Source organism: Bos grunniens, chromosome X (assembly GCF_055505025.1).
Source record: "Bos grunniens cultivar Pamir isolate PY7600 chromosome X, Bosgru_T2T1.0, whole genome shotgun sequence".
Taxonomy (NCBI): Eukaryota; Metazoa; Chordata; class Mammalia; order Artiodactyla; family Bovidae; genus Bos; species Bos grunniens.
The window spans coordinates 20,794,137-20,810,730 of NC_141194.1; the positions used below are offsets into that span (position 1 = coordinate 20,794,137).

The 16,594-nt window shown below is 37.2% G+C and overlaps 1 protein-coding gene across 10 annotated transcripts in view; it reads left to right on the forward strand.

The window, feature by feature from the left end:
* Positions 1-9,580, forward strand: part of ZFX (zinc finger protein X-linked) — a 40,548-nt gene extending 30,968 nt beyond the window's left edge. For 8 of the 10 annotated variants that reach the window (XM_086389351.1, XM_086389353.1, XM_086389354.1 and 5 more), the window contains 5 exons: positions 1,193-1,342; positions 1,561-1,704; positions 2,156-2,308; positions 2,838-2,978; positions 3,822-9,580. In XM_086389351.1, the coding sequence (XP_086245477.1) occupies positions 1,193-1,342; positions 1,561-1,704; positions 2,156-2,308; positions 2,838-2,978; positions 3,822-5,005 (1,772 nt within the window). In that variant the 3' untranslated portion in view covers positions 5,006-9,580. The remainder of the gene's footprint in view (positions 1-1,192; positions 1,343-1,560; positions 1,705-2,155; positions 2,309-2,837; positions 2,979-3,821) is intronic. The other 2 variants (XM_086389360.1, XM_086389359.1) reach the window with 1 other exon arrangement.
* Positions 9,581-16,594: the final 7,014 nt, after the last annotated feature.

Here is a 16,594-nt window from a genome sequence, read left to right on the forward strand (position 1 = left end):
CAGGCACCTCCCCACTTTCTCTCCCACCCCTTATTAACTGATCAGGCTAATCACATATCATTTCAGAGCTTTCCTTTCTTTTTCTGGAAAAGGTAAGAATCAAATGGAATAAAACTATATAGAAATGCTAAGGAAATTGCAAAATGCTATGCAAATGATAGTTATTATTAGAAGAGGTCTTAATTTCCAGAAATTATGCTCTTCTCTTTTGGAGAGGCCTTATTCTGAAACTTTAGTTCTTCATTACAACATTAGAAGGAGGCACTTATGCAGAAATCATATGTGTGATGACTCAATGTTATGAAAGTCTTCTTTGTCTGTTTTTAGAAATTGATTTCTAATGGAATCTTTAAAATCACAGTGAAATTTTTAGTACTTAATAGGACCACCAAAGTGTTTTCTTTTTAAAGTAAATCACTTCTGTAATATTTCATATTCAGAATAATTTCGTAGTTTAAGTTAGTAGACACATTTTCAAGATGAAAATCTGAAGGTGAATTCTACTTTTGTAAAAGACTGAATAATGAAAATAGATTCTGCTTTTATCAATGGAAGAGATCCATTTGTTCAGTTTTTATTTGGGCTTCAGGTTCTGCAATTTTAGTCCTAGATACAACTCAAGGATAGCCCTCTTCCCCATGCATCCTACCTCTGTCCTGATTTTTGAGGCCTTCTTGCATTATTGCAGTAGACTCAAAAGTGGTATCTCTGCTTTGTGTCTTGATGCCTTTGAAGCTACCTTTCTCAAGGCCAGCTCTGTGAGACTCATGCACCATCTACAGCAGAAGTTCTTGAACTGCTGATCAGAATCCCTGGGGCAGGGCACCTCTAAATCTGTCAGGCCCCACCCTTGCAGTTTCTGATTCTGTAGAACTGCTTGGCCGTGCACGTGTTTTTAAGTTTCCTGAGAGATTGTCATACCTGACCAGACTGTGAAACCACCTGTCTATGAGTCAAGTCTGAACCCCTCTGCCTGGTTGTACAAAGCCTTCTGTGACCCTGCTCTATCTTAACAGTTAGCCACATTTCCAGTACCTGTTACAATCAGTTTTGCATGTCTACTTGTTGAGGTAAAAATCGTCCAGTTTTATGTGAATCAAGTTAAGAGATTATATTTGTAAAAAGGGTGTTTGAAAATGGTAACATTTTATTTAAATATCTGCTGTTATTATATATTTCCTGCCCTTTTTAGTGGATGATGCTGGCAAAATAGAACACGATGGTTCCTCTGGAATGACCATGGATGCAGAGTCAGAGATCGATCCTTGTAAAGTAGATGGCACTTGCCCTGAAGTTATCAAGGTGTACATTTTTAAAGCTGATCCTGGAGAGGATGACTTAGGTAAGAGAAGACCTTCAGCATAGTATCCATCCTGATCAAACACTTCACCCTAATTACTGTTTGGTGGTTTAGACAGTGAATATTTGTAATCTTTTCTGAAAATAACCTTTTAAGCGAGGATTCCAATATAGCAGTAGAAAAGTATGCAAATGTAATAAGTAAAACAAGTGAAAATGAAGTTTTCACATAGATTCTTGAGCTGTCATCTTCCCTGATAGGTGGGACTGTAGACATTGTGGAGAGTGAGCCTGAGAATGATCATGGAGTTGAACTACTTGATCAGAATAACAGTATTCGTGTGCCAAGAGAAAAGATGGTTTATATGACTGTCAACGACTCTCAGCAAGAAGATGAAGATTTAAGTAAGTAGGTGGCCTTTTTGTGGGAGAGAATTTTTGTTCTTGTAGCTCTTTTTTTTTAAAAATATGATCAGTAACTGGAGGAAACAAGTAGCAGTATTATAGAGACTATGATTCTGCTGTATTCCAAGAGAAACATCAATGACTTACTATGTGTGCTTAGAATATGGCTTTAAAAACAAATTATGGAACTGTATTCAAAATCGTATAATAAACCATAATGGAAAAGAATATGGAAAGATAAAATTAAAGAAAGCAAATTATGTTAAAAGCCAAGAAATACATGATTCATTCAACAAATATTGATTGAGTGCTTACTATGTAAAAGCTGTGTTCTAGGTATATAACATGTGAACCTTCTTTCTACTTGTCTGTTAACCGAATTCACATGAAAATATCTTTCCTGTGATCTCTGTAAACGTGGTCACAGAAGTTTCTAAAATTTTCTACTTAGATGTTGCTGAAATTGCAGATGAAGTTTATATGGAAGTGATTGTAGGAGAGGAGGATGCTGCTGCCGCTGCAGCAGCCGCTGCCGCCCATGAGCAGCAGATGGATGACAACGAAATCAAAACCTTCATGCCGATAGCATGGGCAGCAGCTTACGGTAAGTCCTGTTGCAGCTCTTGGGATTGAGTTGGTTCTTGAACGTGAATTCATGATTAAAAACAGTTTCTGTGGTCTTATGTTTCACAAATCTGAAATACCAGCATCCTGTAAGGGTTATTTGATTTGAATAAGAATAGAGGAAGATTATAAAGTCTACTTTTTGTCTTTATTTTTAAGGAATTTCCTTCATGTGTATATCATGTAGAAGGAAGTAGTGCAAGAAGTACACAAGCTTTCAAGCTGAAACTTTTCATCTTGATTATATGTGGCCCATGACTTTACAGTTTGGGGAGACAACAAGAGAGTCCATGGGGCAAAATGCTGACATATGTTTTTTAGATATGGAAGCTAGGCATTTCTTACAGTCTTGCTATAATAGATGTGGTCATAAAACCCATTACCTAGAATGGGGAATTTCCGTCATTCATGAGTATCATGGCTTATTTTCGTTGTTATAGTTAATAGAGTCCCTAATTCTTTATAATTTATAATACTTTATAATTTTGTTTTTTAATGCACATTGTTAGGTAATAATTCTGATGGAATTGAAAACCGGAATGGCACTGCAAGTGCCCTCTTGCACATAGATGAGTCTGCTGGGCTTGGCAGACTGGCTAAACAAAAACCAAAGAAAAGGAGAAGACCTGATTCCAGGCAGTACCAAACAGGTGAGGGCATACGAGTTCCACAGCGCAGCGTGCTTTGCGAGCTCTCAGATGAAACTCTAGTATGTATCCTTAAAGGTGTTGTGATGGCATTTTAGCTGCTAGACCACATAGTTTTTGTGTATTGAATTTAAAAATATAATTTTAAGAATTCAGTGATATTCATGAATGATTTCCTTGGATTAAAAACAACAGTGAGTGGATCAAATGTAGATTTAAAAAATTCAAAACTTGGGTGATTTTTATGTGGCTATGCAAAGAAATCCCTGAGATATGTTATAAGCATTAACTTTTTTTAAAAAAATGAACGTATTTAAAGAATCTGATTATGTCAGCATAAAGCAGGAATAATTTACAGAGCAGCAGGACAAGTACTTCAGTTCATGTGGCATATTCCTGTCTATTCTTACATGCTGATTTGCATACTAAAATTTTTTAGACATCTTTAAGCTTTACTGTAAATTGACATGTTATGTTGTTAAGAATAACCAAAACAGCAATTGTGATTATGAAACTTTTTTATCAATAATTTTCCACCGATTTCTTAATTGGTATAGCTTCAGTTGCTAGTTGGTAAAAGTTACATATTTATTTCATTTATTTTTTCCAAGCTGAAGGGAGTGAGATTGGTACAGTCATACTGAGTGGAGTTTTCAGACCAGGTACCCTTCATGATGAGGCTGCTAATCTCTTATGTTGAAAAATTGTAAAAGGAACGTTAAGCAGCAAGTAGCCTAACATAGGAGTACTTGCCCAGTAATGTTCAGAACACACACTTTAAATTCTTGAAGAAACCAAAACAGAACTTGGTTTGATCACTCATGCTCCTTTCTTTTCCTTTCTTAGCAATAATTATTGGCCCTGATGGACATCCCTTGACTGTCTATCCTTGCATGATTTGTGGGAAAAAGTTTAAGTCGAGAGGTTTTTTGAAAAGGCACATGAAAAACCATCCTGAACACCTTACCAAGAAGAAGTACCGCTGTACTGACTGTGATTACACTACCAACAAGAAGATAAGTTTACACAACCACCTGGAGAGCCACAAGCTTACCAGCAAGGCGGAGAAGGCCATTGAATGCGATGAGTGCGGAAAGCATTTCTCTCATGCTGGGGCTTTGTTTACTCATAAAATGGTGCATAAGGAAAAAGGAGCTAACAAAATGCACAAATGTAAATTCTGTGAATACGAGACAGCTGAACAAGGGTTACTGAATCGCCACCTTTTGGCGGTCCATAGCAAGAACTTTCCTCATATATGCGTGGAGTGTGGTAAAGGTTTTCGTCATCCATCAGAGCTCAAAAAGCACATGCGAATCCATACTGGCGAGAAGCCGTACCAGTGCCAGTACTGCGAATATAGGTCTGCAGACTCTTCTAACTTGAAAACGCATGTAAAAACTAAGCATAGTAAAGAGATGCCATTCAAGTGTGACATTTGTCTTCTGACTTTCTCAGATACCAAAGAGGTCCAGCAACATGCTCTTATCCACCAAGAAAGCAAAACACACCAGTGTTTGCATTGTGACCACAAGAGTTCGAACTCAAGCGATTTGAAACGACACATAATTTCAGTTCACACAAAGGACTATCCCCATAAGTGTGACATGTGTGATAAAGGCTTTCATAGGCCTTCAGAACTCAAGAAACATGTGGCTGCCCACAAGGGTAAAAAAATGCACCAGTGTAGACATTGTGACTTTAAGATTGCAGATCCTTTTGTTCTAAGTCGCCATATTCTCTCAGTTCACACAAAAGATCTTCCGTTTAGGTGTAAGAGATGTAGAAAGGGATTTAGGCAACAGAATGAGCTTAAAAAGCATATGAAGACACACAGTGGCAGGAAAGTGTATCAGTGTGAGTACTGTGAGTATAGCACTACAGATGCCTCAGGCTTTAAACGGCACGTTATTTCCATTCATACAAAAGACTACCCTCACCGTTGTGAGTACTGCAAGAAAGGGTTCCGAAGACCTTCAGAAAAGAACCAGCACATAATGCGACATCATAAAGAAGTTGGCCTGCCCTAATAATACTTTGGCAGACTTTTGTAGAGATGTTGGCTTTGAAGCAGAAAAATCATTTTAAAAGCCAGTCAGTCTCGTTCACATACAATACTGTATATTGATTTATGCTGTGTACAAATAGATTTATTGCTTTTAGTTGACTTTTTTTTTTTTATATTTTGTTCAATAGTGTGTTCTGAATTCTATTCAGTTTGTTTAATAAATGGGGAAAAGCAGCAACAAGCAAGTTGCTTTTAATAAAGTAATCCCTGATTCTATACTGAATTTTTCTATCTTAGAAGTTTTATATTTATTTAAATATTTACCTTGCTTACCTTGATGGTACTCTTCTAAGACCATTTAACTTAAAGTTGAGGTAATTTTAGATTGGTAACTCTGAAAGTACTCATGTTGACTAATTTTTTCCCATAAATTTCTCACAATAAAATTGTCAGAGACATCTACTAACATAAACGGGAGATTTTATGGTCAGGTCTAATTATCCTAACATGGAAGTCATTTACTCTTCTTGTTTAATATTTTCAGACCACGTGACAATGAAAGTTTTCATTCGAGCTTTTGCGTCCCTGGCATTGCTGAGTGAAGAGCAGTGGCTGGGTTCGGGTTTACCTTTCGTTTTGTTCAGCAGACAAAATATCCTTTCAGGGGGTGCTTTCTTTGGAGTATTTACACCTTTTGTCAGCATAGCAAACTTTTAGAAAACTTTACTGAAAATTTTTGCCTGATCCTGTTGTATTTTGTCTGTGCTGCTTTGTGTTGGAATGATTGTGTGCTACAAATGAGACTTACTGAGGACTGCATTTGGAATCTCCTAGAGGTAATTCGTGGCTCATAGGATCTTTTGCAACTTTATATATGTAAATGTACCCTGACTTATGTATATGCACATATATATGACATGTATCATGTGTATCGTGTGTATTGCTTATTTTACATATTTATACACACAATCCCAGTTAGTGGTTGTTTAAAATCTATAATAATGAAAAGTATTAAATTTACAATAACATGAAAGATGCAGGGATGCATGAGAGAGCATTTTGTAAATCATGCTCTTTGGAGAGACTACTCAGGTGAAGAATTAGAAGGAAAATAAGGACACTAGTATTTTTAAAGAGTAAAGGTATTTTCTTTTAAATATCTTTGGTAACTGAAAAATAGAACTTAAGATGTTTCTACATAGAATGTTTTCATATAACTTCAGCTTCATGCCTTTATATTTTTCTGAAAAGCTAATGAGTATCCAGATATATACTCCCTCAGTTCTCTCTGAGAAGCCCGTGAGGGGACTCTGTGTCACCAAGTGAGGGGACTAAGGAAGCAGCGGTTCCATGTACCACAGAATGGGTGCTAATTACGACTTCAACTTGGCAAGTTGAGACTGCTCGTTACTTCTCCGTTACAGCTAGCAGCCTTTCAAAAACGTAACACTCACGTTGGCTTTGATTAGAAGGTAAAGGTGTATTCTCAGTGCATGAGAAAATTTTGAGGCCTTATTTGGAATATCACCAAGTCTTTCACAGTTGTGTTTTTCTTTAGCAGTTAACTTTTTTTTAACAAATAGATATGATTCAGGGTCATAAATACATAGAATGTACTTGGTTACTTAGAATTTGGTTAAGGTGAATTTTGGAGAACAGAAAATAGGTTTTGGGGTCTCGCTTCCCTGGTGGCTCAGAGGTTAAAGCGTCTTCCTGCAATGCAGGAGACCTGGGTTAGATCCCTGGGTCGGGAAGATCCCCTGGAGAAGGAAATGGCAACCCACTCCAGTACTCTTGCCTGGAGAATCCCATGGACGGAGGAGCCTGGTGGGCTACAGTCCACAGGGTCGCAAGGACTCGGACACGACTGAGCGAATCCTTAGTACATTGGCTGTTGACACATGAGTATCTGGCACATTGTGGGAGATTTTGGAATTTCTTTCCCCACTTGTTAGCTGCCTTGCCACTTCATTATGGTGCTCTATCCCCTTTGTGCTATTAGGTTTTTAGCTTTCATCTTTGTCTTTGCCATTGATACGTCTTTGCAAGAGTTATATTTTTAGGGTTAGAAATCTAATAGTGTTTGGCAAGCCTCTGAAGTGCTAGACTGATTGAGTCCATTTCTAAATCAAGTGCTTTAGGCTGGTACAAACACCATCTTTGAATGCCAGTGAAAGCCAAGGCATAGAAACGCCTGTGCCCTTTTGCCCCCCGTAACGTGCTTTTTTTTTTTTAAGTAACTAACAATTTCGTGATTCATTGCCCTGCAGTACAGTTGAAAGCTCTGTCTGTTTTTTTGTGAGAACCTTTAAAATCTCCCTTAATTTCTATTTTTCCCACAAATAATGTAAAAGAAAACACTTAAAGTAGAAATTTGTTAATTTTAAAACATCCTGTAAAAATTAATACAGAAAATATAATTGGTCATTTATATTTTTTTAAACTAACTGAAAGATAAAGAACACAACAATTTACACACTTTATATTTCTCTTACACGGTCTGGAATCATACACCATTCTTTTCTTTTTAAAGCACAATATTGAAACCTTTAAAAGGTATTTAAGGGTTTGGTCAAGTGAATATGATAAAGTGTATTTGTCTGTATAAAGAAAAACTGAAATCGTAGTCACTGTTATGTACTGACATTAGTTACAACCTAGTTTTAATTCTTAAAATGATTTTGATTAGCAAAGCTAAAAGGATGTTTCAGTTAAATGTTTTAAAGAGGTACAGATTTTTACAAGGACATAATATAAGTTATTGTTCTGTAGAAATATCCTATTAAATATTGTATGTCCCTCCCTCTGTACACTTTGTAAAAAAAGTAAAATACATAAAAAGAAAATCATATAGGGATGTGTGACATTATTGTAATTGTGTACTTGAGAATAACGTGCAAAAATAAAAATCAGAATATTTTCCTGTTAATGTTTAGTCTATTTGATACCAGTACTAAGTTAATGCTTTTTCTTAAGGGAAAAAAAAAATGTACAGTTTTTGTAAACCCAATAAACATCAAAAGCAGTGGATTATTTTCCTTTCCCCATTTCTTAATTCCTTACATGCCGCAGCAGAATGCACAATGCTTGATCGCTTTGAATTTTGTTACTTGGATTTAAATACTACTAATATTTCAGGTCTGCAAATTTGCAAGTAACATTTCAGAGAAGTTAAGAGGTGACTGGGAAGTCTTTTGATGAGCATGTCCTTGAAATTCTTATTTACTTTTATCTTCATAAAGGATTTGTTTTATTAGCATCTCTAATTCCCCCAAGATAAATTTCCCCACGCACAAAATGGTTTTTGAGAGCACTTAAAGTGTACTTCAGCATCAGTCCAATAGCACATTTAGTCAGTGGGGTTGTCCGCACCTCCACAGCAGAATCCCTGCCCTAGAGTTACCCCTTTGTACACAGTTGGAAGGCTTTAGTAGACATTAACATCCTAGAGAACAGTCATTGTTATAATAAAAATCAGAAGTCAGGTAAAAGTTATCAGGAGTCAGAAGAAAATAAAACAGATTTGAGTCATCTTTGATTTTTAAAGATGAGAGCTTATGTAACTGTTGGAACAAGTGTTTCTCTAATAGTTGAAACACTAATCAAAATTTGAGGTAAATGATTAAGAAGATAGGTGAATGTTACTGTCTAGAGCCATAAAAAAGACAAAACCACGCCATGCTGAAAACTGAATCACGATAGAACCCATGATGGATAACATCTTACTTGTCTGATCCCAACCACAGACAATGTATTGCTCTCTTCTCTGGGAACCTCAGTATTAACAATGTCCTTTATTTCTCACAAATTCTAGGATTCATGTAAGGAAAAGCTTTATGAGTAGTTGAAATCTTACAAGGGTGATAGTTCAGGGCAGTGGTTTTGAAAATGTGGCCTGGTAGCGGTGGTGGCATTATTACCTGGACTTGGTCAAAAAGATGCAAATTCTCAGCCCCACCCTAGATTCACTGAATCAGAAACTGGGTGTGGGACCCAGTCAGTGACTTGTGTTTTAACATGTCTTAACATATGACTTTGATGCATGCTCAAGTTTGGAAGCACTGCTTTAGAGCACTTGAGGAACTTTATAAAGATTACTGGTGCATTAATTTTATATAGCAGACAACACACACACATGCCCTAGAAGGAAGCAGTGATGGTGAAATGGGACTCAGTTTATACGTTCACTTTCATACCACTTTATACCCCTTTTGAAATGTGAGCCTGTCAGTAAGTCTATCTTTTAGTATACATGTAAATATCCTGTATGTACTTCATAAATCTTGTATGGCCTCCCCAAAGTTACATTCCTCAAAAGTAAATAGAATTCACAGGAAGGTTCAGCAAGTAAAAAAGAAAGGCTGAAAAAAGTGTGTTGAATTGGCCCAGCAGTACTTAAGTAATTCATATCTGAAAAACCATTTTGCCACATATGCAGCTGTTAAGGTCACATTAAGTTTGCCCTTTTGGATTTTGTTTTATCTTTTGTGTATGTATTGTTTGCCTTTTTCATAAAATAACTCTTGGATTTGTTATATATTGTTCCTGTTATTTTTGACACCTTTGCTATTGTAAATAAATTCCTATTTTTAAGTTACTCTAGTGGAGTGTTGCCTGTAGACAAGGTCTACACACACACATACATGGACACGAGGCTTAAATCACACAGTTAATAAATCCCCAACACGGTACTAGATGGAAGTAATGTGACTCCTTCAGTAGTTCATCACTTCTAGGCCCGATGAAAGTATCACTGTTATACCTACATATAGCATCTGCACCTGCTCAGACTTCAGAATCTTTTTCATGGCCTCTGATGGAAATTCTTAGTCAACTAAGTTTGAGGTCAAAGTACAAAAAATCAAGAATTATTTTCCTTGATTTTTCCTATTCTCTTGGTCTCAGGTTACTTGTGTTGCTGATACTGGTGAACACAAAGGATTTGGCGTTGTAGTGATGTGCTGATACCACAGAGCCACAAGGGAAGTTCACCGCAGAAAACCTACATAGTACTTCTGGATGGTCTTTGTTCGCTGATGATGTGAATTACTCAGAAATAGCTAAACCCATTGACAAAAATGGAATAGTTAGCTAGACCTATATTTTACTTTTCAAGAGAGGCCAATTTCTGCTTTTCTTTCATGCTTGTGTTTGACTTTAAATGCAGAACCCATTTCCCTTTGCCTGAGCTCTGAAATGAGGGGAGGTATTCCAAAGCTATCTGATGGAGTTTGGGAGGTTCTAATCACATTGAAAATAGAAGAAACCACCCACACTGGGTATGTGGCTTCATATCGTAAAAGCTGGATTGAGAGACCCAGAGGCTGAATCTTTTCCTCCATCCAGTCTAGGCCTTGAATAATGCAGCCAGTCACTTGAAAGTGTGGGGTTCACCTTACCCTCTGAGCTATAGAGAGACGGCTTGGTCCTCTACCAAAGAAATGGAACAACCATCTTCCCCACCCTCAGGGGAAGCAAAGAAAAGTTCCCTTAAGCCAGTCTCATAAAGTAAGGGTTAGTCCAATTCTGGGTTGCCCTCTGGCATTAGCCCACTAGCAGAGATCTTTGCTTTTGGCCTTGCATATTCCTGTTGGTTTTTCCTCTCTTGAGGTAGTTGTGACAGACTTTGAAACATTTAGTTCCTATTTCTCCCAGGCCGGTATGCTTCAAGTTCTCTTCAGAAAAAAAAAAATAGCTTTTAAAGGGAACATGTATTAAACTATACAAAGATGGATATCTTGCAAGTTATTTTTATTGTATGTGACCCACAATACACTTGCTTTATTAAAGGGCTGTTCTTTGTTTTCTTCCAATCTCAGTTGGTAACGCATAAATCTTGTGTTTTGTAACCACAGCATTGATTCTGTTGTATGTTTAGTGATTTTCTTTTCAAACATCAAGTATTTCTGTAACTGTTGTTTGACTTAAAAGATTTTTTTTAATGCACATTCTTTTTGGAGAGACTATGGGAAATTCAGAATGGTACAGAGAAGAAAGTAAAATGCCTTTCCCTCTTACCCTATTACCCAGAACATTGGTGGTGGTGGTTTAGTTGCTTCAATTGTGTCCTACTCTTGCGACCCCATGGACTGTAGCCTGCCAGGCTGCTCTGTCCTTGGGATTTCCCAGGCAAGAATGCTGGAGTGGGTTGCCATTTCCTTCTCCAGGGGATCTTCTCCACAGAGGGATTGAACCTGCAGTCTTCTGCATTGGCAGGCAGATTCTTTACACTGAGCCACCTGGGAAGTCCCACCCAGAACATCCCTTAAAGGAATCTTTACCGTGTGATTTCCCTGGTGATCCAGTGTTTAAGAATCTATGTTCAGTGCAGGGGATGAAGGTTCAGTCCCTGGTCAGGGAACTAACATCCACATGTCCTGGGGGCAACTGAGCCTGCGTGCTCTAGGGCCATGTCGTCAGTCGTATCCGACTCTTTGCGACCCCATGGACTGTAGCCCACCAGGTTCCTCTGTCCCTGGGGGTTCTCCAGGCAAGAATAATGGAGTGGGTTGCCATGCTCTCCTCCAGGGGATCTTCCTGACCCAGGGATCGAACCCAGGTTTCCCGCATTGAGGCGGATTCTTTACTCTGAGCCACCATGGAAGTGCGCTAGGGCCGGTGCAGCGCAGCTACTGAGCCAGCGCACTCTAGAGCCTGTGCGCCACGATGAAGACAAAGCACAGAGAAAAGAAAATCTTTACTGAGTTTTAGTTTTGTTAAATTTTTAAGTTATAAAACACATGTTATTGTAACATGCCGTACAGTACAAAATAAGTATAAAGGCAGCTTAATGATGTCATCTCTACACTTCCTTCAAGCCAATTTTCTTGAGGTAATCATAGTTAATAGACTATATGCCTTCCCTTCATGCTCATACAAAACTGTACAAAGGTAAATATGTAAACAGAGCAAGAGGACATTTGGAGGAATGTAAATTTTTTTTTGACCGAAATAAGACTGTGCATCTCTATAAGTCACATAATATATCTGTCCCTTGGGGAAAATAGACTGAGCTCTATCTCATTCTCTTTAACAGCTGAAAGACTTGCCAGAGATTGTACCCACCATAGTTTAGTCAACTTAGATACTATTAAAGCACCTATTCATCTTTATATATTTTTCATAGACCTAGCTACTTTACCACATGACAGTCTCAATTCTAATTTGTTTTAGTAGTCTTGAATTTCTACGTTTGCAGTCATATTGCAAAAAGATGTCAATTATTTCCATTTTCTATTTTATGTTAGCTAGAACTTCTAAAACAATGCTGAATACTATATATATTACAGCAGACATTTCTGTGTTACTCCTGCTTTTAATGGCAACAGTCCAGCATTTAACCACTTAGTATAATGTTGGTTTTGGAAAACATGTTTATCAAAGTTAGTTTCTTTCCACTATTATTTTACTTAGAGACTTTATTAGGAATAACTAATGTTATCAAATATCTTTTAGCCACATATTGATACAGTTACTGATTTTCTGTTTATTTGTTGATGTAATGAAGTATACTGAATTACATTGATAGGTTTCCTAAAGTTAAACCAAATTTGCATTTCTAGGATAAAAGTACCCTACTTAGGAAATTTTTATTGTCCTTTAAATATATTGTTACTTAAAATTGGCTAGTATTTTTTAAAAGAATTTTTGTATCTGTGTTCATAATTTTGGTGTTTCCTTGTTTTGTATTGTTGTCATCAGGTTTAAATGTTAATGTAAAACTAAGTCCATAAGATAAACTTGGAAACTTTTCTATAATCTCGATAGAACTCAGTCGTGAAAGCATTTGGGTCTGCTGCCTCTTTGTAAAATGGTAGGTTTTTACTTTAATGATCTCTTCTATTTTAACTGGCCCACCAACTTTTCTTCTTAAATGAATTTTGATATCTGTATTTCCATGGGAAATCATCCATTTCTTCTAAATCAGTACTCTGCAAACATTAATGTGCATTCACATCACCTGAGGGAGGTTGTGAACATGCTTATTCTAATTCTGTGGGCCTGATGTGGGGTCCAAGACTCTGCATTTCTTGCATGCTCCGTGGAGATAGTGATGCTGGTTCATGGACCATATGGTCCAAGCCCACTAAGAATTCAGTGGTTCTCAATTTTGGTCAAACATCAGAATCACGTGAGGCAGCCTTTGTCCCACCCAGTGCCCAGGCAACGCTCCAGACCAATTAAATTGGAATCTCTGGGAGGGACTTCAGTTCAGTTCAGTTCCGTCGCTCAGTCGTGTCCGACTCTTTGCAACCCCATGAATTGCAGCACGCCAGGCCTCCCTGTCCATCACCAACTCCTGGAGTTCACTCAGACTCATGTCCATCGAGTCAGTGACGCCATCCAGCCATCTCATCGTCTGTCGTCCCCTTCTCCTCCTGCCCCTAGTTCCTCCCAGCATCAGAGTCTTTTCCAATGAGTCAACTCTTCGCATGAGGTGGCCAAAGTACTGGAGTTTCAGCTTTAGCATCTTCCTTCCAAAGAACACCCAGGACTGATCTCCTTTAGAATAGACTGGTTGGATCTCCTTGCAGTCCAAGGGACTCTCAAGAGTCTTCTGCAACACCATGGTTTAAAAGCATCAATTCTTCGGCACTCAGCTTTCTTCACAGTCCAACTCTCACATCCATACATGACCACTGGAAAAACCATAGCCTTGACTAGGCGGAAGGACTTAGGCATCAGTAATTTTCAAGTTCCTCAATTGATGACAATGTGTAGCCATGGTTAAGGACCACTTTTCTAGATTTTTCTATTTATTACCATAAAGATGTACGTAATATTCTCATAATTATTTTATTCTCTTGCATTTCTGGTAATATCTCCTTTCTAGTGTTGATCACTAGTTTTATTGGTTTGGGTTCATACTGTGTCCCAAATATCCTCTACATTTTTTGGAATTTTATAGTTTTCTTTTTGGGCAAGGGATAATAAGTTTTTTTAGGGGGAACATACAGTACAGGAAAATTAGTACAATGTATATTTTTCCATTTCTGATATAAATTTATAGATAAAGTTGGACTTCATTATAATTTCAAATATATATTATACTGTTTTAACTATCTGATTTTTAAATTTTTGAAAAAATATTAAAATCTCCCATCATATTGGTGTTTTATTCAGTTTCGTTGTATTTCAAGTTTTGCATTATGTATTTGGCATTTGTACATTTCTGTTACATAGATGTATGACATATCTTCTTTATGATTGTACAGAGCATCTGTTTTTGTCCTTTTTAGTGTATGATCTTGAATTCTGCTTTGTCCGATACGTGTTTTCTATTTCAACAATCCTTTCTTATTGCTTGTATTATAAATCCTCAGTCACGTTATCATACTCTATTTATATGTAAGCATATATTGCAAGATTTATTGCTACTATTGTTTCTTATTCATTTTATCTCTCCCCATTTGACATCTCTGTGCTGAATAAATTGTTGTTTGATTGATGCATACCAAATGTTTATTCCCTCATGCCTGATATGTGGGTGTCTTATATTCTTTCTGAGGCCTTGACTACCCCAAAAATCTACTTTTGCCTTCCCAACTAATGTCTTAGTTGGGAGGTATAAACTTTTGGTCACAGTCCCTTAGTTGGGAGGTTATAAATCTTTCACCGTTGATAGATGTTATTTCACTGGTTCTCTTTTCTATATGTTTTCTAAAATTCATATGATTTTTAAAATATCTTTGGAATTCAGAAATCTCATTAAGATACATCGTGTGTGTGTGTGCTGTTTTAATCATGTCTGGAAGTTATTTGTTGAATACTTTCTTGGTGATGGGTCAAGTCTGTCTTCAACTGAAGAATCTCTTTAATTTCACATCCCAGCATGTGATTGTTATTGTACTGAAAAATTTAAATATTTGAAACCTATGTCGCTTGAAGAGCAAAGCAAGAGAGTGGTGATATTTGTAAATGTGTAGCTTGTCCTCATGGACTAACAGTGCTTCTGAGTTATTTTTATGTGGTAGAAGGAACTTCAGCCAGAAGTTTCCTGTCATAGAATAACAGCAGTCTGGGTACCCCTTTTGCTTCAACTTTAAGAAGCATGTGAAAAGGTCTTAATGCTTAGCCTATAGATGGTGCTAGATAAGAATTCTCCATATCCTTCTTTCTCAGTATATTATAAATCTTGTTAAGCTAGCAAGGAGAGCATTTATTGTTGCAGACATAGCTGTTATTTCTGAATGTGTTTTCTCACATTATTCAAATTTAACATGGAATGCCAAGCTTTGTTTCAAAATGAACCCATTTACACTCTGACAGGTGCAGCAATGTATGAGAAGTCCCACTCCTACCCATTCTCACCAAAGCATATTCTCAGACTTTCAAGTCTTGCCAACTTTGTACATGTAAAAAAAAAAAAATTTACATTGAGGCTTTAACATATCCCTAAATATGAATAATATTGAGCATCTTTTCACACACTTGCTGATCATTTGTGTTTCTTCTGTAAAAGCCTGTATAGATTTTTTTTTTTTTTGCCCATTTTGGTTGGATTGTTTACCTTTTCTTTGTTGATATTAGTCCTTTGCCAGTTATATGTAATTTAGCAGTCTCTGCATGTATCTTCTCTTCCTCTATGGCTTGCCATTTTACTCTTTCTATTGCTTTGTTTAATGAACATAAGTCTTCATTTTAAAGAACCAAAATTGAAGTATTTTCATTATGTTTAGTGCTTCATGTGTCTTAGGAAAGCCTTCCCTTCCCTACTCTACTGAAGATACTCTCTGGTGTTATCTTCAAAAGCTTTGTAGTTTGACTTATCACAACTAAGTCTTTAATCCACAGAGTCAGTTCTAGAATATATATGCCTAAGAATTAGGCATCCAATTTAAATTTTTTCGATTTCAAATGGATACAAGTTCAACTGTTTATTGAAAAGCCAGTACTGTCTTCACTGATTTTCAGAGCCAGCTGAAAATATTCCTATGTATATGAGTCTGTTTCTAGGTGTTCTGTGTTGTTCCATTTGTCATTTGTCTTTTTCTGCAACTATACCACCCTGTTTGAATTACTATACTTTTTAAAAAGCATCTTTATTAAGATATAATTCACATACTATAAAATCCATCCATTTAAAATACACAATTGCATGCTTTTAGTATGAAGAAAGAGTTTTGCAACCATCACCATGATCTAAGTTCAGAATATTTCATCACCCCAAAAGGAATCTTGTACCCACTAGCAGTTACTCCCTGGTCTCCCTCTCCTCCCAGCCTCTGGCAACCATTGGTCTACTTTCAGTCTCTATAGATGTGCTACTCTGGTAATTTCAAATAAATGGAATCATATGATATGTGCTCTTTTTGACTGGCATCTTTCACTTAGCATAGTGTTTTCAAAGGTCATCCATATTGTAGTACATGCGAGTGTGATTAGTCACTTCAGTCATGTTTGACTCTTTGTGACCCCATGAACTGTAGCCCACCAGACTCCTCTGTCCATGGGACTCTCCAGGCAGAAATACTGGAGTGGGTTGCCATGCCCTCCTCCAGGGGATCTTCCTGACCCAGGAATTGAACCCAGATCTCCTGCGTCTCCTGTATTGCAGGTGGATTCTTTACCCACTGAGCCACCTGGGAAGCCCCCCATATTGTGGTATGTA